Below are 23,695 nucleotides of genomic sequence, written 5' to 3'. Positions count from 1 at the left end.
TGTATGTATGCTGGAGGGCTCAACAAGAAGGTTTTTCTGGCTGGCTCAGCAGTTCAGATTTGTCCCCACCACAAAGGAAAGATACATTCTGACAAAAGGATAACTAAAAAATATTTTTGTTTCAAATTCTGTTGATTTGTCACTAAGATAATATAGAATACAGAAAACCAAACCTTTAAACATCAATGAATGTTAATGTAAATTCAGTGTAGGCTAAGTGTGAACTTACTGTTGAACTCTGTGTATTTTGATTTTCGTTCTTATTATCTGTGTGAGGATTTTATTGTTGTTATGTGCCCTAACTGAAAATAGCACTGAATTTTCTCTTCAGGTTTTCCGATAGTGCTAAAATCTGTTGCCCAGTCATGACTCACTATTTCATCCTTCTCATTCGGTTCTTGCTTTATATATTTTTATCTTGCATCAGGTCACGTTTATGTGAAACAGTGATAGATTAAAAAAAAAAAAAAAAAAAAACATAAACATGAACAGCTACCGATTATGAATCGTTATACACGAAACCGTAACCAGACACACAAATATTCCTCGCCTATATGGAATTGGGACGAGACCTAATATCAAATTCAGCCAGTTTTAGCTCTACTCTGGGGTGATGTGTAGGCTACATGTGTTTCATGCCCTGATTCTTGTTCGTGAATTTCATAGTCATATTTTAGATGTTGTGGCTTTATGTATGATGTAAATGTGACAATTAAATTTGTCTTAAAAAAATTTGTGGATTTTTTTTAACAGTGATTTATTTGTTTAAAACGTTTTAATAAATACGTGGATGTTGTTTAGCCTACATAACGTAAACGTTAATTTGTTGAAAATAGACCCTGTGCTCTCATGTCAACAGACCTGTAAATCTACGCAGCTAAAGAATGTTTTTTTTAAACGTGTGCATTAATTAGCTCTCAAATCTACAAATAAAGTGATAGCTTAATAAAAGACAAGGATTGCATGTTTTTTTCTTTAATACGCGCTCATGTTGCTAATTTTGTAAGTAATGAACAGGAATGTGATCATTTCTAATCCTGTTAAGCCTCACACCAGCAGGAAAGTAATTGCATTAGAGTTTGAATAGATGTCAAAACTAACCGCATTCGCAAGCGAGCGTCACGGGAGCGCGAGCCCCGCCTGCAGGGGGATTAGCACGCGCTAAACCTCAGATCCGCGCGCTCTGTCAGGTAACGCCGCAAACACCATCCACGACTAACCTAACAGCACAAACAAGGATAAATAAAGATATTGGTTTGGTCTAATTTGGTTTTCGCGATACCAGCCGAGAGGTCGGTGTCTGGACTTTCAAGTTTCTACGCTGTGAACTGTCAAGTGGTCTATCGTTTAGTAAATTTCAAAGTAAATCTGCGCGGAGGGTCGCATCTTTTGGAGAGGACGATGTTCATCATATTTGAGAGTGACGGGAGCGCGCAAGTCAGCGTCGCTCGCTGGGAATGACGCTTCAGACTTTGACCAAGTGTTATCAAGTTAATTATTACCTGATGGACTAAATGAAGAATGCCGCACGTTTGGGAGTTTATTCTGATTCTCAACGTTAATGTCATCTTTGTAGAAGGTAAACTGTTCACATATGAAAACTCACTCTCATGATGCTTAAGATGCTGGAAGCTCTGATGTTAATAGACTATAGCAAAATTTTCATAATGCTGGCAATGCATTAACATCCAAAGCTACATAATTATTACAATGAATGTGTGTTTTTTTCTTTTTCTCATAACAAACTGCTGAATATTTACTGTCTGAAGCGATTGTTTACTGACTGTCCTGCTGAAGAAAAAAAAAATGATGGTCTTATGTTGGTCTACCTTCTAAAACCAGTAGAACAGTTTGACCAGACTGTGAGACCAGATAGGCTGGTTTTAGCTTGTGTATTTTTTTTCCCCCAACAAGGTCGTCATTTCAAAAATGAACAGATTTTAAATGGAACATCAGGGATTTGGAGGGGGGAAAATTGCTTCCCAAAAATGTAATTTCCTGCATAGCTATGTTTTCTTGTATTCCTTGTTAAAAACAACAACAACAACATAGGTTTTGAGAAAAGAATGACCAGGGATTCGAAGAATATTGTCTTAAACCAGATTAAGATAGTTTGCTGGATTTTAATGTGGTTTAAAATGGCTTCCCAGCCTGGCCGAGTTGGTCTTCAGGTGATTCAGGTGATCTGCCAGACTAATCAGCCAAAAAGTGCCGAAACCCTTTTAAAAATCAGCCAACAGATGTGTTTGACCAGTCTGGGAGACCAGCAAACCATCTTACACTGGTCTCAACTGCTTTGTTTTCGGTTCTCAATCCTTTTCATCATTGTCATACTTTTCTCAAATGTGATCTTTCTCTAATGAGTACAAACATATTATTGTTATATTAAACACTATAAAAGGATTTTCACTGCTATGAAACAAAAAAGAAAGACATAAAAAGGGACACAAGACAAACATGAGTATTAAAAAATCAATGCGGAAAGGCTGTCAGTGAGGCATGATCCTCAGAGTAAAGCTCATCTAGAGTCTATGGTGTTCTTATGTTCTTCTGCACTAGTGAAGTACCCAGTTTGTTTTGGCAATTCTTAGTTTGACGTCATCCTTCCTCCTGGGGATGGGCATCTATAAAAAAAAAACAGACACAAGTTAGATCTTCAAAGAGCAAGAAATATGCATGAAAGTTTTCTACAGAAAAGCCCGTAATGTGTGTTTGAAAGGAAGCTGACGTGTGATTTGAGGTCAGTCGGCTCAGAGTGTGAGGAAAATCAAAATCAAGCCACCTGGTTAAATGCATGAGGATTATTTTCCTTATTCCAGCCAATAATATCAAAGTGACTCAGGCGTGTCAAAAAAAAACGTGCGGTGTAAAATAATACACAAGCCTTTTTATGTTTAGTCCAATATCTCACAGGGAGCCTCACACAGCAGAGAGGATAAATGGGTAGCCGGGCTCAATCGAGTGTCAGCATTTCGCAGATCTCTCGGTGTATGAATCTCAGCACCTGTACTTACAGCAAATCCGTGGCTCTCGATGCTTCTAGATACCGTAGCCCCAGAAAATGGCAGCTTCCTACGAGCCACATAAGTGAAAGTGCACAAGCTTCTCATATCTCAGATACAGATGTCAAGAAATTGGGGTGGAAGAAAATTGGGCTCCAGTCCTCCCCCCCGTTCATGACGGGCACATCAAAGTAACCTGGCTTGAGAGCAGAGCTGTGGTGTGGTGTATTAAAGAGCAGCCTTGAGTGCTTGACTTGGCAGTGGATATGATGCAAGCTGCAGCCTGAAGCCAGAGGGAGAGAGGTGAGGGGAATAGTGATGTGAGATAACAGAGTGAATTCAGAATGCTGGAGTCTGCTGGCTCTGTGACCTACTTTCCAGCTCCTCCGACAGGGCCCAGAGCAGAGGATCCAGGATGCATCTGTCGTCATTTCACAAATGTCTTTTTTATTCTTCTTGCAAATAAGCGGTGCTATTGGCAAATATTTACGTTATAAATTTGCATGCTACATTTTTTTTTGGGGGGGTGGGGGGGATGTGTCGAGTTTTGCCTCAAAAAGACTTTAAATGTGCCTTGTAGCATTAGAGACATCTTCGTCATGTTATTTGACAGCAGAAACTTCTCTCCATGGGGAGTTGGGGTCTATTACAGGTGTGACTGTATTTTCAAAGAGCCGTGGGTGAGTGATGTGTGAATCTCTTCTTTTCCCGCAGCACAGCCAGTGTCATCAAAGCTGCACGATGGTTGGTGGGCATACAAAGATCTTGTCCAAGGGAGCTTTATACCAGGTAAGCCTTTCAAAAGAAAGAAAAGAAAACAGTGTGAGAGTATGCATAATGTGTCTTGTCAAGAGTCATGCTGCTTGCCACACTAAGACTCGCAAGATCTGCAGAGGCTTTGTGTGTTGACTTATAGCACATAAAACTTCAGGATGCCAATTAATATTTTATTCTGTTTGATTCACACTTTTAATGTATGTTAACACGGTGTGAAGGAGGTGGATTTCACACAAACAGTATGAACGGTATTTACTTTGCAATTGCTGCATCATAATTGGGAGATTAAATGGGGAGTTTATAGTGCTTACATTTCACTAGATTAGTTAGCCTGATACCTTTAAGGTTGTTAAATGATATACGTGCAAAATAGAGGTTATTTTAAAAGTGAACTTGAAAGCTGAAATGTGTAATCACCAAACGGAATTGTGTGCAAAAACAATGATTGTTTCAAACAAGTTTCCCAGACACTCACCCAAGCTGTTTTTTTTTAAATAAATAAAAAAATGCTGTAGGATTTACTTTGAAACCATTTGCTCTCAGAAATAAGTACATTTTACTAATAAGTACAAAGAAACAGCAATACACTGAATTAAACGAGAAATTTGTATTGTATATAGAAAGACAAAGACTTTTCTTGTAAAACATACTCCAACAATCTTTGTTTTATGTAGCCTACAGTTTTAAACTGTGGGGGAAAGTTACTTTTAAATAGTACAAAAAGTAACTAATTGCATTACTTAGTTACTTTTTATGGAAAGTAATGTGTGCCATTTTCTCACCTGGGCTGGGTTTTCTTGCTTGTATTTAAATAACAAAAAAAGTTTTATTTTGGCAAATTTAAAGGCCCTTTCACACTAAAAAGCTGAAGGAAATGCGAATTCACTCCTGTACAGAAGAGAGCGCAGCTCAAGCAAAACACTCTTTCATCTGCAATAAAAAAAACTTAAAAAAAAAACACAAATGTGATGTTTATCTAAAGTAATTTTTGCTTAAATGGTTGAATTGGATCATTGAAGGTCACCAGGAAAGACATTAGTTAATAAAGTGAGATAAAAAATGCGTAAAGTATATTTGTGTAATTAAGCCTATTTAATTATTGCAGGTTTGCGTAATATTCCGAGTTTGCAATTCACTGTTTTTATTCATTTTGAAGAATACTGAATCTGTTTTTGTGCAAATGAGATGAGTAAATGCATGCTCACAATTAGTCTAACTTCGCTACTTATTTGAAAAAGTAAGCTATTTTGTTGCTAGGGATGTGGCCGAAGACAAATGCTATGTTCGGAAAGCCCCTAAAGGGACATGGTAATGTGAAAAAAATATGAGATGGAAGAAAAAAATATGCTTTTGCGTTCTTTCGCAATTATATTTGGGTAATTATGTTGTATATCCTCCTGAGACCCAGAAATTTTTTTTTTTTTTGAATTTAGTTTTTTTCCATGTCATCACATTGTTTAGAGCACAATAAACAAATGGTAAAAAAACATTTTTGAAAAATAATATTTTATTCATACGTTATGCTATGTCCTCTGTAGTGGACGCCAGGACTAAGTTGTTTAAAAAATCAAATGACATGAAATTATATGTATAGGCAAAAACAATGAGATTTTTTTTCAATCACCAATACATTTTGGGGTTTCAGGATTTTTTTTAACCAAAATTTGTATAAAGATGATTCTCAACTATGTTATGAAAGAAATAACGGAATGAATTGATACACCATTTTACTTTATAATTTGCAGGTGTCAAGGAGCTGCTATCAATATGCGGGGTATTGAAATGGCTTTTGAATGCCCACGCTTTTTACTTTCACTTTCAAATTTGCGATCACTCTTATATAGGGAGCGGCGGTACTGACCACACATTTTACAAGATAAGATATTGGTCAATGACACTCAGGATCTGTTTCACACCAAATCGTCCACCCTGTCAGTCTTTTCTCCTTACTATCTTCACGTGAGAAGTAAAATCTGATGCAATGTAATGTAACCAACAACCACAGCAAGCCTAACTTTTAGGGGCCCCGTAGAATGCGTTACTCATTTTCTGTGCCTTTCTGAATTCGGATTTAGGCTTCGGGCACATCCCTACTGAAAACGTAGCTCGCATTACTTGTTATGCGTTACCCAGACACTGGTTTTTAAAGTACATTTATTTGGCAAATATTCATTAAAAACACTTAAATTGTTACAAAAATATTCTATTTCAAATAAACAGACTACTGTTCTTCTGATTTTCTACTCAAAAAATATATCACGGTTTCCACAAAAGTATTAAGCAGCACAACCAATTTCAACATTAATAATAAGAAATGTTACAAATTTTAATGATTTCTTAATGATCATGTGACACCAAAGACTGGAGTAATGATGCTGCAAATTCAGCTTTGACACAACAGACATAAATTGCATTTTAAAACTATATTTAAACAGAAACATTTAAATTGTTTTACAACATTACAGTTTTACTGTGCTTTTAATTAAATAAATGTAGACTTGGTGAGCAAATGAGACATTTAAAAACTTTTGAATAGAAGTGTATAGTCTTGTGACTTTTTTTAATTAGCATTTTCTGATCTGTAGAATTTGGATTTAAACATTGTAAAATGTACTAATAATCTAATCATATAGAATATAGTTGAACACGCAGGCGTAGAACACTGGATGAATTAATTCTCCGCACATCTTGTTCTGCGGGCGCTGATCCCGTGTGGGCCTGGTTATAGCTTAATCTATTTTTACAGCTTGTGGTCTCAACTGATTAATGCTGACTATTGAAGCAGAGGTCTGAGACACTTTATGAGTTTTATTCGAAGTACTTCATTATGTAGTCAGTCAGTAATGTATGTAACCAGCAAAGGAGCTGAACCCTTTGAACACTATTTAGTATGCTTAAAAAAGAAGCTATCTATAGGGGACAGATCCATACAATTCCTACTTATTCACAAAGAAGGGTCTTTTATATTTAAAAAAAAAAGTTATGCTAGATCTACTTGCAAGGACACTACTTGCAGCAGTGCAGCATCAATCATGGTTGTAAGGGATATCAAGTAAGCCCTATAGCAACTCATAAATATATGCATTGCACATAAATTTACCTCTTTATTAAGCGTTCTGCAAGGGAGAAAAACTCTCTGGATTTATATTGCTTAAATGTCCTTGAGACTTAAAAAGGGACTATGAAAGAAATAGGACGAGAAAGCATTCAAAGAGCAAATACCATCCGTTTCCCCGAGCATGTCGGATTCATCTCAAGACAGTCCTCACAAGTAAAACACTCTTTTGCTTGTCCAAATGCTAAAGGCAACGGGTTAGTAGTAATCTTTTAAACTTTAGTGTTTGCCTTAAGCGCTTGTGACACTTGTTCAGTTGTCAAAGAATATATCAGTTACGGTTAAATCTGATGTTATTGTACAATATCAGGCATAGTTGTGAAGTGAAGTTGAAGTTGTACTTCATAGGGGAAGTGTGTGTCATTTCTGCACCATTAAATAAAATGGAAACAATATTATTTTTTTTCAAAACAGGTTTTCCAAACACTCCCCTTCTCTGCCATTGGTCAGGCAAACAGATCACCCCGCCCCCAAGCGCACGTCATTGGTTGAGCCACTGTTGCTGGATTGTTGTGGTCAGATGCTCAAAAAAAGGAAATGCTTTGAAAGCACAATAGAAACAGTGTTTACACTTTTTAGCTAAATCAACCTTACAAATTGGCTTCCTTAGCTGTCTCTGCATATTCAATAGGAGGAAGTATTTAACACTAAAAAGATTACACACATCAGCTTTAAGTACATTTATGATTGATATCATAGTTACAACAGGAATAAAATGTTACGCTCAGTCAATGTCAGCCACACAAATTTGCTTTCGTATCGTACAATTAAAAAGGGCCAGTTTCATTTTAAGATGTTTGAGAGACTAATTTGAGTTTATAATTTTCCTTTTCACTGTTCCATTTTATAATTTTGTCTTATCAGTTAAATGTGATACTCCAAAAAGTCTCATGATTGACATGCATTGGCTATTTTCAGTGTGTAATCTCTTGTGAGATATAAACTTCTCTTTAATGTGTGCATATTCATGAATGAATATTTCTGTCCTGTTTTTGGCACACTCTCATTATATGCTTACAGCTGTGGCAGAAAGTTCTTACATTGTTAATTGCTTGAGAACATCTCTTCTGTTCTCCTGAGGGTTATATGCTGAAGCTGCTATGAGATGTTCTCCTTTTGAAATGCATGGTGAAAACATGTCTCACTTGCACAAAAAAACAACATGTGTTATATTTCACAAGCAAAACCAGAGACAGTGTGTGTGCATTCAGCATATTAGAATGATTTCTGAAGGATCACGTGACTCTGAAGACTGGAGAAATGATGCTGAACTTTTGAGCAGCTTTGCCATCACAAAAAATAAATTACAATTTAAAATGTCTAAATAGAAAACCATTATTTTGAAATGGTGGTATTTCACAATGTTCCTGTTTTTCTCTCTGTTTTTGATCAGATAAATGATCAAATACTTCCTTCAAAAAGTCAACAATATAAAGTGGAAAGCTTTTGCTTGCTTTTAACATTTAAAAAATAAACAATAATTAAGTGTTGGGCTGACGTTTCATGTGATTGCTTTTGTTTGCTACTAGCGAAACCAAAGAAGCAGTTCACCATTATACTGTGATTAAATGTATATGTTCAGCTATCTCCCATCAGCTCTTGTGCTCAGGGCTATAAACAAACATTGTGTAAGCAAAGCAAAACGATTTAACGTCTTTCTCTTCATCTGGAAAACTGCACTGCTAAAAGAATCTTCAGTTGCAGAAACATGTAAAGCCAAGAGAATATGTAAAAATACATATTTGTAACATTAAAATGAATGTGCTTCTTCCATATTGAAGACTTTATGCAGCTTTCAGTATGATGTAACCTCAGCGCCTTGCATTGTACTGTACTGTACACTGTTCAGTTGATGTATTTGTCCCCTGTCATACCTAAAAAGCACTTTGACAGAGTTCTCATTAATGTATTGAACCCAAAGCCAAATCTGGCACAGATCCATGAGGATGAGGGTGCCATCTGTCTACCACTCATCAATTGCTACAGCAAAATCACTATATCACTCTGGATATGACAGACTGTTAGCACCAGAGCTCAAAACGCTCAGCTGACCTTAACAATGGATTCAGAGAGTGTTCAGCTAAAAAATACCAACACACTCAACAGGACCTTAAACATAAACTCAGGCTGCTGCTGTTGATTTTTATTTTTTGAATGCATGGTATGTTATAGAGTTGCCTCTCTTTTTTTAAAAAAGACTGCATGATATAGCCTATCTTTACCATACCAGTATCAGATATTTTAAAATATTTTAAAATCAGTCTATACTGGACATACTGTATAATGGATGATATTGGATACTTAATTGTTCAAATTTGATTTCTTTTTTTTTTTACATTTAGATAATAGCATAAAATGTAATCTTAACAAATCTCAAATTGAATATCATCAAATGTACATTATGATGTTGTGATGCCTAAATGTACTTTTTAAAAATAGTTATTCGTTTTTAATGTTTATTATAGACAAAATATTATAGAATTAAAAAAAAAAAAAAAAAAAAAAATTAAATGTATGAATATGTTCATATTTACAGTTTTTGTATCTCTCTATTTTCCAGTTCAAGATCAAGATGATACAACTTGTGTGTCCGACAACCTGGCTTTAGAATTTTGGGCTGAGCTGAGTCTACTTTTAAATAAGCACACATTTCTAACTCGTTCCTCCTTCAGTTTTATAAGCAGTTGCATATTATGTCTGTCCTTGACATTTAAGAAAGCACAGAGAGTGAAAGTGAGAAGTGAAAAAAGAAAAAAAATTCCACCTAATGAGCTCAGTGGCTGTTAGGATCCCAAACAAAAGCAGGATTACACCTTAGTTAGATCACAGTTTTGGGTACAATCATTTATTTAGGTCACTGTACAAAGAAATGCTGAAAATACACGGATAGCGCGTAAATAGCATGCATTTGAAGGAACACAGCTTCCTAGTATGGTGTAATCTTTGTATCTAATGCATTTACTCATTCTGATTTAATAATACAACACATCAGTCCGGTTTCACTCCTGCAGAGCCAGGCAGGATGAGAGGAAATCAGGTCGGGGATCACTTGTTCATGCTGGATAAATCTGTTTATAATCTTAGCCTATGGGGACAAAAGTTGATACTCTTTGCATTGAAGCATCCAAGCTCTTGGTGATCTAATGAGTTTGACGTGGCCAGTGTGGAGGTCAGGGTCACATTATCATCTGCGCTCGCGCTCCTGCCACTAACCTCATACTGGATTCAGTTAAAGGGATGGTTCAAAAATACACACAATCATGTCAGAACTTTTATTTTTAGCTTATAGATCCTTTTAAAGACAGGGGGCCCTATCATACACCTGGTGCAATGCGATGCAATGCGGCACAAGTGTTTTTTGCTAGTTTCAGCCCGACACAGTTATCATTTTCACGTCCTGCGCCATGTTGTTTAAATAATGCATTTGCGCCCATTTGTGCGCCCATGGGCGTGCTGGCTTGAAAACAAGGTGTGTTCTGGCGCATTGTTGGCGCGTTGCTATTTTGAGGCAACTGAAATAAACTGCGCCATTGACCAACTGAAACCTGGTCTAAAGTCAATGGCCCAGTATTTTTTTTTTTTATTTAAAGAGCGCGTTAGTAATGTGCGCCAATAGGCGCGTCCACAACGCACGTACACTCTTATTATTAAACACACAGGGACGCGCAGCAGCACACAAACTATCCAAAATATTAAAAATAAAAGGATTACAATGTAAAATATTATTATTGTGTAAATAAAGATATGGTGGAATCCGGCTTGCCCCATAGAGGGTCTGTTTGCGCGCTTTAACCTCGCACACGAGCAAATCCGTTTGCGCTCTGGAGACACGTTCAGTCTTTCCACTCGTAAATTCCGCCATGTAAATAGCAATCCGCCATGGCGTGAGCACAACTGGCTCTTAAAGGGAATGGGAGAAGAGAGTGATTGTTTTTTTGCATGTTACGCCCAAAACATACCCAGTACTCATTAAGAGAATAGGGACAGCTCTTTTAGACCATGCGCCGCGCGCACTGACCATTTTTCGCGTTGTTAAACTAGCAAAAGTGGATTCGGACACTCCCTAAGTGCACTTGCGCCCTGCGCTTTAGACCATGCGCTTAGATTGTTAAAATAGGGCCCAGGGACTTCCTAGGTGTTGGGCTCCTCCCTTGATCTGTCATATTAATTCTCAAAACAACAAATATGAGGTTTGAGGTTCAGTGCACTAATAAAAATCTCATTCCAATCAGCAATAAAGTTGTTTACTGTTTAAAGACTGTTAAACATCTCAGAAAATAAATTAATCATATAAGGTCAAGTATGTCCTTTGGCTGTGTGTCTAATGTGACTAATTCCATCTGTGTTTCTTTTTTTCTTTTTTTTTGAGTTTGTTTTTGCGAAGCGAATCGCATTAACATGCAGTTCTCTTATTTGGATGCACAATCATGAGCTCAAAAGAGAACCGGCACTGCGCCTGGTAATTAAGTGGTAAAATTGATTGCTTGTCAAAATGTTGTCTCAAAGGATATCAACCACTAGATCCAAACTCAAAAACAACATCTACACCATGGATGGGGCTAACGGAGGAAATTTGGGATGAGCAATTTGAGATAATCCCAAAGAGATCATGACCCATTACAAAACGGCAAACGCAACAATCTCTTCCTGAAATTTAAAGCAAATGCTCTAAACTTCACTTTTTCTGTTTATATTTTACTAGTGCCATCTTTCTGGGGATTAGTTAACACTGCCTGGAACCTGTGCGCGATTGGGAAGAGACAGTCGCCTGTCAACATCGAAACCAGTCGAATGATTTTTGACCCCTTCCTCAACCCACTACGACTCAATGCAGGGCAACGTAAGGTAAGTACAAGAAAGGATACTGGAAGGCTCTTGATCGTATTTTCTTAAAATAACACTGACACTGTGATTGACAGTTGCAGCATAATCCTTTCTATACTATCTGTTTAATCATATAGTAGCTTTTTTTCACATTATTTAAACTGGTAGAAGATGTACGGTGACGCATTATTCAGTTTAGAACACTGTCCCATAATTCACTGGAATTTTGACAAGACCGGGTCACACGGCATAACCCCAGCTTAACGGTCCATTTGTCAAATCCTGTATTTACTTCTATGGCTGTTGTTTAGACAGCTAGCGATTTGGTTTGTTGCTGAATCTTAATTAATTGAGTGACTTTTTTATATACCTCTATTGGCCATTGAAGCAGATCTTCAATTATTTTTTGCCAAGCATAATAGTAAAGCCTTCCAAATGAAACCTTTGAAGATGGCTAATGCTCCACTACTGTTAGTTTGTTACAGTGGTGCTCTAATGAGATCGCTAATTCTCTACGGCGTGCAAAATTGCTTGCCATTTGCTTTCAGTGAAGTGCACCTGCAGTCGGTCAGCAGATTAGTGTGACTAAACTCATTTACCAGACACAAATGCAGCGTTTGATTATTGATGGTTGGTATACATCAGATATCACTCTGACCTCTAAAGGGATTCAGGCGGTTGTTGTCAGATCTTGAGTGCAAAGGGGTGGATTTATTCCATAGAGCAGGAGGGAAAGGAAGGAGTTAATTCCTCATTTAACATCCTGTTGTATGATTAATGCTGTTGTGCATCTGCTGGGGGAGATTAGGCAAGCTCACCATCTGTGCTGACAGGGCCTGTCACCGAAGAATTCTCCAGTGAAGCTCCAAGAGGTTGTGCTTATGGATAATATACCCTAGTTCATCTTCTCTCAATAATACATTAGTGCCCTAGACTTAGTCAAGAACCCGGAATAAAAGTGTGCTGTTGTTTTCCTCTGGAGGTTTTTCTGCTCTTATTTCAAGAGACCCAATTACATTTATGTATGCACTTCCCCTTTGAGCTTGTTATGACTGCGCTCTATATGTAGGGAGTTGATGTTATTCCTAGAGAAAATTCCTTTGGAGACCTAAATGTTCTCCATGAATTCAAGTCAGTTTGATTGGTTTGTGGCATTGGTAACCAGAGGGCTGTTAAATAATGGAATTTATGCATGAAAACTGTAGGCTGTAATGGAAAAGTTTATGGTCTCTTTTACATAGAAAAGGCGCTCATTCATTCTTAAGTTACTGAATGGAAATATCTTATTTATTTATTTTGTTCTTTTTCAGGTAATTGTGATCTATGAATATAATATAGTCACACCTGTGAAATACAGTGTTGTTATTGTTAACTAAAACTATTAAAGGGTAGTTAGAAGATAAAGATAGTTCGGCCAAAAATGATATTAAACCCATGATTTACTCACCCTCAAGCCGTTCGAGATGCACATGTCAATCATTTTTCAGACGAACACATTTCCAGTTATTTTAGAAAATGTCTTGGATCTTTCAGTGGTTATAGAGCTGGTAAGTCCCGCCCATCCGTAAAACCCCGAGTGGACCTCTAGTTGAAAAATCGTCAATGCAAGTAAATGTGAGAAAATAATTATTTTCTGGTCCCGTTTGAATTGTGCCATGAATGTGAACATATGTTGTCTGTGAATTTTTTATATAATTTTTCATGTTACGTGTTTGACAGTATATTGTATGATTCTTTGGCTAGCAGTTGTGGAAAAGACATAACGAGAAAGACTACATGTCGCCTATGTGATGTCACCCCATAACACATTTTCCCTCCACTTGTCAAATCACGGTGCTAATGCTGCGATAATCTATGGAGACAGATCGAGATGCCTGTGTGTTTTGTACCCAGATGTCACCATTCAAACCAAATGGGCTGTTCTTTCTTCAGATTCGCGTCGAAAGCAGCGAAGAGTTGTAGTCCACAAAGTGCTCTCACACAAAGTCTAACCGTATAAAACTTCTACCCGCTAAATTGTAGCATTCTTTACACGAAACATTATATTAAAAATTCACAGACAACATATGTTCACATTCATGGCAAAATTCAAACGGGACCAGAAAATAATTATTTTCTCACATTCACTTGCATTGACAATTTTTCAACCTAGAGGTCCAGTGGGGTTAGCGGAAGGGGCGGGACTTACCAGCTCCATAATGTCAAGTTATGGGGTCCACCTCCTTCAAGTCCCAAAAATGTGCATGCATCCTTCACAAAAGTAATCCATCCGGCTCCAGGGGGATAAACGAAGGCCTTCTGTGGGTAATCTGTGCGGTTTTGTCGTAAAAATATACATATTTAAAACTTTATAAATGAAAATAACTGGCTTCCGGCAACGGTCGAGTATAGCGAAAGCAAATAACTCTTCATGGAAATCCTGAGTGGAGTTTTGTTTTGCTCTGCTCTCTGGCGTTGAAAACTTTCGTTCTACGTCACGACGCTTCCTACGCTACGTCCTACGTCATACGCCGGCATCCATCTCCCGTGAACGCGCGCCGACCGTTGCCGGAAGCCGGTTATTTTCATTTATAAAGTTTTAAATATGTAAATTTTTACGACAAAACCGCACAGATTACCCTCAGAAGGCCTTCGTTTATCCCCCTGGAGCCGGATGGGTCACTTTTCTGAAGGATGCATGCACATTTTTGGGACTTGAAGGAGGTGGACCCCATAACTTGACATTATAACCACTGAAAGATCTAAGACATTTTCTAAAATAACTGAAAATGTGTTCGTCTGAAAAATGATTGACATATGCATCTCGAACGGCTTGAGGGTGAGTAAATCATGGGTTTAATATCATTTTTGGCCGAACTATCCCTTTAAAAGTTATTTTTGTTAATTGAAAAAAGCTGGAATATAAATATTAGGTGAACATTTTAAACTAAATTTTTTTTTTTCAGTTTTTAACTAACTGAAATAAAATACATTTAAGTTGAAGTACTACAATTACTAAAACTAAAACTGAAATAAATATAAATTGAAGCTAAATAGAAATATTGAAAAAAACGAATAAAAATTACAAAAGAACATAACAAGATTACTCAAATAAAAAAATATAAAAATAATCTAATTCTATAATAGTATATAAATATAACTAAAATAATGTTGGTGAGAAATAAAGTGGCAGTTGTGATTATATAAAGTCGCAATTACAGGAAATAAAGTCACAATTATAAGAAACAGGCACAAATGTGAGATATAAAGTTGCAGTTGTGAGAAATAAAGTGACAACTGAGATAAAGTCACAGTTGTGAGATATAAAGTCACTCAATTATGTGAAATAAAATTGCAATTATGAGGAAAAAGGGTCAGAGTTGGAAACGGGTTTCCACGGTCTTCTGTGTTTCGGTGGACAGTTATGATTAATGCTGTGAATCATGAGTGTCATTCCTAGTATTATAGTTCAGTTCATAATTTATTCTAAATTAGTTCAGAGCCACAGTTCAAAGTGATCGTAATTACCTCTTGCTCAGAATTTATCCTATGAAACGTCAGGCTAAATGTATCGCTCATTCTCAAGTCCCTGAGTGATCAGCACTTCTAAAACTGTCTCTAGATCACAAATGAGGCGACTATAGTTTGAAATCTCCCATTAGGATACTTTCACGAACACTCTCACAGCTGTTTACAAAGATGTTCTGATCACTAGGGCGCCATAAGACACATTTTGGTCTCAATTAGTAATCATAACTAGCAAAGTTACCAACAAGTAAAGGCAAAATATTCCATTGTTGTTTTCCATTTATAGGCTTTCGTCTTTCAGCTCAGATGCATTTTCTACATAATTCCTACCTCAGCAGTTGCACCTGTCAACCAGGTTTACCTGGAAAAACCTCGGTCCATCAGAACTAACTAATGTGTTCATTGTGTTAGTGCATATTTTTCCAGGAATTCCCTGTACGGGAGGCACAATGTCAAACAGTGCATGTAATTCCTTTTAGCCTAGCCAGGTGAAAACGGCTTCACCTTTGTCCTCCCAAATGTAAACATGGAATCACTTAATATTGTTTTATCATAAAAAGTCAGAAATAAGAATGTCTGATCCAGACATGTTTATTATTTTTTCAGGTCAGTGGAACGATGTATAACACGGGCCGACACGTGTCCCTGCGCCCAGACAAGTCACACCTGGTGAACATCTCTGGCGGGCCGCTGAGCTACAGCTACAGGCTGGAGGAGATCCGGCTTCACTTTGGCAGCGAGGACAGCCGGGGCTCAGAGCACCTGCTCAACGGCCAGGCCTTCCCTGGAGAGGTGAGCCAACATAGAGCCTGGAAATACATCACTTCTGTGGGATTCAATTAAACCTGTCTTCCTTCAAACGTCTGGATGCGCGTGACAGACCCTTGAAGTACTGGCACTGAAGTTAATGGAGTAGGCAAAATTGTGAAATTAGTCCCTTTTATCAAATTAGTTTTACACTAGAAATGAAAAAATCTCCTTCTCTTCGACAACATTACAACATGAAACAGAATAAGACAATGAGATATCATTTGAGCAGATCAAAGAAATTTTCCAAAGCCAAATCAATTGTTGCAATTTTCACTAGAGTGATAAATTTTTGATTTCTCTGAAAATGTGTGCTTTGAGCGGTGTCTCTGAGTTTGCATTAATAAAGTCTTTTATATGCAGGATTAAGGGCAAAAATCAGGTTTATGGAAGTGATTTTGCTGTAAGAACAGGCTAAATAAAAACATAAAGCAATGAGTCATCTTCCAGTTTGCACAGTCACAGGATATGAATTGGTAATGTGCTTTAAATGTACATGTTTATAGTGAGGAAAAACAGGCTGAGTACAGACGGTCCACATCCATCATGTGCTGCTTAAAGCTTTTGTGGAGCCTAGTTCTTGACACTAATTTTTGTCTGAGTCTATTAATCTATTCAAAAATATATAAAAAATGCAATGCATACACTATCTGGAAGATTTTTTAATGTTTTTAAAATAAATCTCTTATGCCAACCAATGCACAAATATATATATTTTTTATTTGAATATATTTTTAAATGTACTTTATCCTTGTGATCAAAGCTGAATTTTCAGTATCATTACTCCAGTCTTCAGTGTCACATGATCCTTCAGAAATCATTCTAATATGATGATTTGCTGCCAAAGAAACATTTATTATTATTATTATCAATGTTGAAAACAGTTCTTTGATGAATAGAAAGTTCAAAAGAACAGCATTTATCTGAAATAGGAAGCTTTTGTAACATACAGCCGTTATTGTTTTTGGGAAAGAAATTAATACTTTTAATCTGAAAAGATGGATTAAATTGATCAAAAGTGACAATGAAGACGTTTATTATGTAAGAAAAGCTTTCTATTTCAGATAAATGCTGTTCTTTTGAACAACCTTGAAAAAATTGTACACAACTGTTTTCCACATTCCACAACAATAATACTAATAAATGTTTGTTCTATGTTTTCAGAAACATTAAAAAAGTGTAAAAGTAGAATAAAGTCCATAAAGTTTTTAAAAAAAACAGTGTGTATATAGTTTAATACTGAAAGAGAGCAAACAATTATTAGTGCACAACAACAGACAGTTTTCAAACTGTCAAGAACATCAATTTGTGCCAGATATATCAAATAATTGGAATGAGTTGAAATGTTTACACTTTATCTTGGCGCAAAGATGTGCGTCCCTCTGTGATCCTCACCTCACCTCTGATTTCACTGAAGTCAGCAGCTTCTCTTCATTTTCCTAATCCAAATGAGGTTATATGGGTAGCAGCTTTCCAACAACTTCATTCTGAAGCTGACAAGCAAGCTCATTATAACTGATGACTGAAGCATATTTTCTAATGAGTTCCAATGCAATTTTGAGCCACTGAAAATTAAGCAGCAGATTTCCTGGCTTCCATCTCTCTGCTTTCATTGAGCTGCGCTGAAAGAACAATAAAGCAGGATGGAGAAGCATAAAGGAGCTTCATAATGTTCCCATTAACTATTCATTAACAATTTATACACAACACACAGCAAAATATTTATTTGGATTAATGTACTGACCCTCATTACAGAGTCACATGAGATTACAAGCTGACATAAAGGAAGTTAATGGAGATATGGTGTTATATACACATCATTTATGGGCATATTTTATGGATAATGGCTGTTTTGAAATTAGATTGCAGGCAGTCATACAGTCACAATGGTTTGGCTCCATGTACACTTTCACCTAGCAGGTGTTTGTTAGTGTCTTACTGGAAGTCACACTTCTTCGTTTTTTTCTTTTTGCAGGTGCAACTCATCCATTATAATCAGGATTTGTATTTAAATTACAGTGATGCCGCCAGGAGTCCTAATGGAATTGCAGTTGTTTCTATCTTCATGAAGGTTAGTAGACTCAGTTGCTTTAAATGTATACAGTGGAAAGGAGACACTTCATAATCAGTCTTATTAAACTCCATTAATCTTTAGCAAACATTATATACAGTACACTTAACAGATCAGGCCAAATATTAATGTACATGAATCAAAATGCCATAAAAGTTCTAACATAATGGTTTGGTATTTTTAAGCATTATATAATGTAGTAATTTTATTCATTGAAATTTTCCATGCCCTATTATTAAAGCAATGTTACCTTTAATGAATACTGGAAATTTAACATATAATAATCGAATAGAATTTGCTCTTAGATGAGCTTTTAATCTGTTTTTCTTCTCAAAAGTTCAGCAAATATAAAAATCTCCAGTATTCGGTCCCCATTGTTTCATATTATGCATCCATGTTGCTCATGTTGCTCATGTTGCTTCAAGGGAACAAACTAATCTAAATCTAAATTATTTAAAAATAAATGACAATACTCAATGACAAATGAGAATCATATTTTTGATGGGCGCAAAATAAATAAAATACTTTTCTGATAACAATTCTCTTGGGCAAAAATGTGCATTCTTGGTGCACAAGGCCAGAAAAAGATTTTCTAATTGACTGCCAGGATAAAACATAATCACTAAAAGCTTTTTATTGTTTTATTCAAATCATTTATTCATTGTTATTCATCAGTATTGCCTTGGCAAATGCATTCTGTGCTTGGAAAGTGCACTGCAAAAGATTTAGTAATAGTGAAACGTAAAGTAAAACTTTTTTTATTTACCTATTATTCCTATGTTAACTATGTTAAGAAAGTAAAAATAAGGTTTATAAAGTCAACTTAAAAGGAGCTCTATGAAATCTGTTTTATTTATTACATTAAATTGTTTAATATTATATTTTTTAGGAGACATTTATATGTCATGGAGAGTAAAGTGCTTGATTTCTGTTTGACTTCACACGCATGATTACAAAATTAACAACAACAGTGTAAATAAAACTGGCAAGTGGTCAAACCATATTAATTATTCATGCCCAAGTGCATGCTGGGAAAAGGGAGAATGGGATTGAACCACTAATCTATTTTTTTTAGAGCAGGCTTATTTGAAATAAGGCCCTGTCCCATATGGCACCCTAAACACTCTCGGTCTTCCTCTGAGTGCACTTTCGTGACGTAGCGCCGCTTTGACTGTCAGGAAGAAGTCTGTTGTGGAGCTCACTTCAGTGCGGGCTCGGTAAAACAAAGTGCGCATTGAGGAGGGCGCATATAAACTTCTAAGGGGGCACTCTTGAGCACCCTTCTGAAGCCTAAAATGACTAAATGGAACATCCTACGGTCTCATGGTAGATGTGTATGCGGCAGCCATTGTAAGTCAATGTACATCAGCATCATCGCATCATAGGCCCCGCCCACTGGCGTTCAGTTGCTTTAAGGTGGGATCAGTAGTTTTTGAAAAACACTTTTGGCCAATGTTGATATTAGTATCGATACTAGCGTCCCGAGATAACAACAGAAAAGCAGATGGGAGATAATTAGCATAGCTGCTGTTCATAATATTAATGCATTTGATCCGATTTAACTGTAGTATAAAAGGTAATCATTATGTGAATGCTTGGCTAAAGAGATGCGTCTTTAATCTAGTTTTAAACTGGGACAGTGAGTCTGAACCTCGAACAGTATCTGGAAGACTATTCCAGAGTTTAGGAGCTAAATGTGAAAACGCCCTCCCTCCTTTAGTGGACTTAGATATCCTAGGAATGACCATAAGCCTCGAATTTAGTGATCTTAAAGAGCGCGATTGGATTATAGGGCGATAGAAGATCCGTTAAATAGACTGGAGCTAAACCATTTAGGACTTTATAGGTCAGTAGCAATACCTTGTAATTGATACGGAACTTAATAGGTAACCAATGCAGTGATGATAAAATCGGTGTTATATGATCATATTTTCTTGAAGTTGCGGTCTAGTATAACACCCAGGTCTTTTACTGTAGTGGATAAAGTAACAGGACATCCTTCTAAATTAAAGTTGTATTGCAAGAGGTTTTGTGGGCAGTTTTTTGGACCAATAAGTAATACCTCCATTTTATCTGAATTTAATAGCAGAAAATTACACGTCATCCAGTATTTTATATCTTTAACACACTCTGTCAATTTAGATAATTTAGCGTTTTCATCTGGTCGTGATGAAATATATAACTGAGTGTCATCAGCATAACAGTGGAAATGAATTCCATGTTTTCTTAGAATATTACCAAGACATGTGAAATGCCATGTTTTACATTCAAATTTAGTTAACGAATTCGTCTTTACAAAAAGCCATTCAGTCTTGTCTTGATTTGTGTTTATTTAACACTTTTCTCCTCCAAACTAAAGTGAGATAATGGTGGAGATTCCTCGGCATTTAACCTCATCACACAGCATGACGTAAGACTCGCAGATTGCAGCAGGAGTCGCCTCCCTGATGCTTTGAATCGTGACTTCTGTGTAAATTGGGGCAGAACTGCCACAGTTCAGATGAAGGTGTTGCAGTATTGCAGCCTCCTCCACCCCGTTCACTTTCATCTAGCTTTGCAGTGATCGTGATGTCGGGGAATCTCCACCATTCTGCTACTAATGAAGGCACATGGATGAAAGCCATTCATCTTCAGTATATGGGAAAAAAAAACACACGTCCAGATGCCCCTAGAATAAATTCTACTAGACTATTATTGATTATGCTTGTGATATGGTGAAGCCGTAATGAAATATCTCAGCAGTAAGTTAAGGCTCATGTCATTTGTGATTAATGTACTGAACAAAACCATGTTTTATGAAACTCTGCCTTTTCATCAGAAAAAGCTGCAGAAATCTGGTTTTAAATGTTTTCTTTGATATCTGACTCTTCAGATTTCAGAGCCTACAAATGTATTTCTAAACCGTATGCTGAGCAGAGAGACCATTACAAGGATTACATATAAACGTAAGTGCCCACAAATACCCATGTACTTCGTCACTAATGTCAGCGGAGCCGGGGGTGCTCTTTTTTCTTTTTTTTTTACACTTTTTCATTTTTAAAGCTGGTTATTATTAACATTCAATTTAAATTTAAATGAATTGTATTAACATTAAATTGAATTTATGTTACTATTGTTAACATTAAATTACATTTGATTGAAAACTGCCTCCAGCAATATTATTAAATCGAACGGCTTCCACAGTCTGAATGTGAAATATTGCTTCTGCGTAGAAGACCATAACTCTTATTGAAAAAAGACAGGGAAAACAAACTTGGCTTTGTATTACCACCTGGTGGTCTTGAATAAGAAGTGATATTTTATTCTGTCAGCATTGCCATCAGAACAAAATAATAATAGTGATATGATAATATCATGTATTGTCCTGTAGGAATGTGTCTAGATATCTTGTAAGTGTGTTTTATTCATCTCAGCCCATCGCTTGTTTTGTAAATGTCTTTCAGATGATGCATACTTACTGATGGGGCTCGATATTGAGGAACTGTATCCCGAAACCTCCCGCTTTATCACATATGAAGGGTCGATAACTATTCCACCGTGCCTTGAGACAGCCACCTGGATATTAATGAATAGGCCAATTTACATCTCACAGATAGAGGTGACATGTTGAAAACTCTAAAATATTTTTTATATTATATTTCAAATTTCAAGGATAAGTAATTACAATTTACTTTTATTTAATTTATTTAATTTCTTGACAGTTTGAAAACTGGTTCTTGTTGTGCATTAATAATTGTTTGCTTAATTTCTTTCAGTATGAGGTCAAATTATATACACACTGTTTATTTTTAAAACTTTATACACTTTTTTTTGTACACTTTTTAATGTTTTTGAAAGAAGTCTCTTCTGCTCACTAAAGCTGCATTTATTTGATCAAAAATACAGTAAAACAGTAATATTGTGAAATACTATTACTATTAAAAATGACTGTTTTCTATTTGAATATATTTTCAAATGTAATTTATTCCTTGGATGTTAAAGCTGAATTTTCAGCATCATTACTCCAGTCTTCAGTGTCACATGATCCTTCAGAAATCATTATAATATGGGATTTGCTGCTCAAGAAACATTTCTTATTATCAATGTTGAAAACACTGGTGCTGCTTAATATTTTTGTGCAAACAATGATTCTTTTTCCATGATTCTGAATGGAAAGTTCAAAAGAACAGCATTTATTTGAAATAGAAATATACATATATTGTTTTTTTTTTTTTTTTTTTACTTTCACTTTTGATCCATTTAATGCATCTTTGTTGAATAAAAGTATTATTTAAAAATATATTATATTATATTGAATATAGCCCATATTAACATCTTAATTGCCTTTCCAATATCTCTTCAGATGCAGTCTCTTCGTCTCCTCAGTCAAAACCAGCCGTCTCAGATCTTCCTCAGTATGGGTGACAACATGCGGCCGACCCAGCCACTGCACCAACGCTGCATCCGCACCAACATCAACTTCAGTCAGAGACGGGACTGTCCTAACAACCGTGTGCTGAGGCCGCAGTACAGAGGTCTGTGTCACACCACATCAATAACATATGCAGGCTCTGCCGCATGCGATAAAGCTGAGCACTCTAATTAGACGCTTACCATCATTGCTCCTGAAACAGATGGAAATGAAACATTTGTCTTTGTGAATAAGTGGCATGTTACACAAAGAACGTTATCTGACAGCACATTTTCTGCTTCTCTTTTCAGTGAATGAATGGCTTCTGAAATAAAGGCGTGCTGTGGTTTAGTTACTTCAGAAATGTGGCCAATGGACAGAGGAAGATGGGATACATTCTGCGGGATGAATTTTGTCAGTGAGACAGAGGACTCTTCAGTAAAAATATATCAAATTACTTTTCTACATGTTTATAACTATATATGTATATCAAAGACATTGAAAGCAATGCTTTGACCATTCAATCAGACAGGACTGGTTTTCAGTGACACTGGGTCTTCGGCTAACTCTCGAGGAACCGTCTGCTCTCGTTGTTTGCATCCGAACAGCAGGTGCGTTCAAGACTTGTTGCAGCGAATGAAAAAATACCTTGAGACTTTGAGACTTTACTTTGACACCAGGCAAACAAAAGGATTTCAAGCCTATACCTTGGTCTATTTTGAGCATGTTGCCTTCTCTACGTAAGTGTTTACAGTGCTACATGAATTGAGTGATATCTGCCCAATAAATCTTTGAAGTGGTCGTGGTGAATGTTTCTCTTTACTTTTTTAATGACGTTTTTGAATCCGCCGTGTCACGAAGCTGCAAAGTTGATGCTGATGGATTGGCAATCAAAATAATGCATAATTGAGTCTGTTGAATATTTGTGAATTATAATATATGTTGACATGGTGCTCAGAAGGGAAAGTTTCATATCGTGTTATGTAATGGATTTAATGAATATTAATAGGGTGAGGAATGTGCAATAAAGTGTGTAACAGAGAACTGACCAATCTGTTCAGATTTAGTAACAAAAACTGCCCTATTTTGTTGGGTTTAATGAAATAAGCATTTAAATAGCGCATTTTCAAATGTCTTATTTGTTTGTACTTGAATGGTTTATCTTTAAATGCAATCTTTTACATCTAAATGTACATTTTTCA

At 36.4% G+C, this 23,695-nt stretch overlaps 1 protein-coding gene across 2 annotated transcripts; it reads left to right on the top strand.

Moving 5' to 3' along the window:
• The first annotated feature begins 975 nt into the window (after positions 1 to 975).
• ca10b (carbonic anhydrase Xb) lies at positions 976 to 23,539 on the top strand. 2 transcript variants are annotated; one of them, XM_079873595.1, is made up of 10 exons: positions 989 to 1,579; positions 3,717 to 3,791; positions 11,597 to 11,739; positions 15,832 to 16,017; positions 18,008 to 18,103; positions 20,976 to 21,048; positions 21,547 to 21,701; positions 22,446 to 22,617; positions 22,805 to 22,827; positions 22,858 to 22,899. In XM_079873595.1, the coding sequence occupies exons 1-9, from the start codon at positions 1,522 to 1,524 to the stop codon at positions 22,825 to 22,827; spliced, it is 981 nt and encodes a 326-aa protein (XP_079729721.1). In that variant the 5' UTR covers positions 989 to 1,521; the 3' UTR covers positions 22,858 to 22,899. The 2 variants fall into 2 exon arrangements, with proteins under 2 accessions (XP_079729720.1, XP_079729721.1); XM_079873594.1 differs by having other exon boundaries at positions 976 to 1,579; positions 22,805 to 23,539.
• Positions 23,540 to 23,695: the final 156 nt, after the last annotated feature.

This window comes from Squalius cephalus (genome assembly GCF_949319135.1).
Source record: "Squalius cephalus genome assembly, chromosome: 1".
NCBI classification, from domain to species: domain Eukaryota; kingdom Metazoa; phylum Chordata; class Actinopteri; order Cypriniformes; family Leuciscidae; genus Squalius; species Squalius cephalus.
The sequence above is the reverse complement of the archived record's forward strand: the minus strand, read 5'-3'. Positions and strand labels throughout refer to the sequence as shown.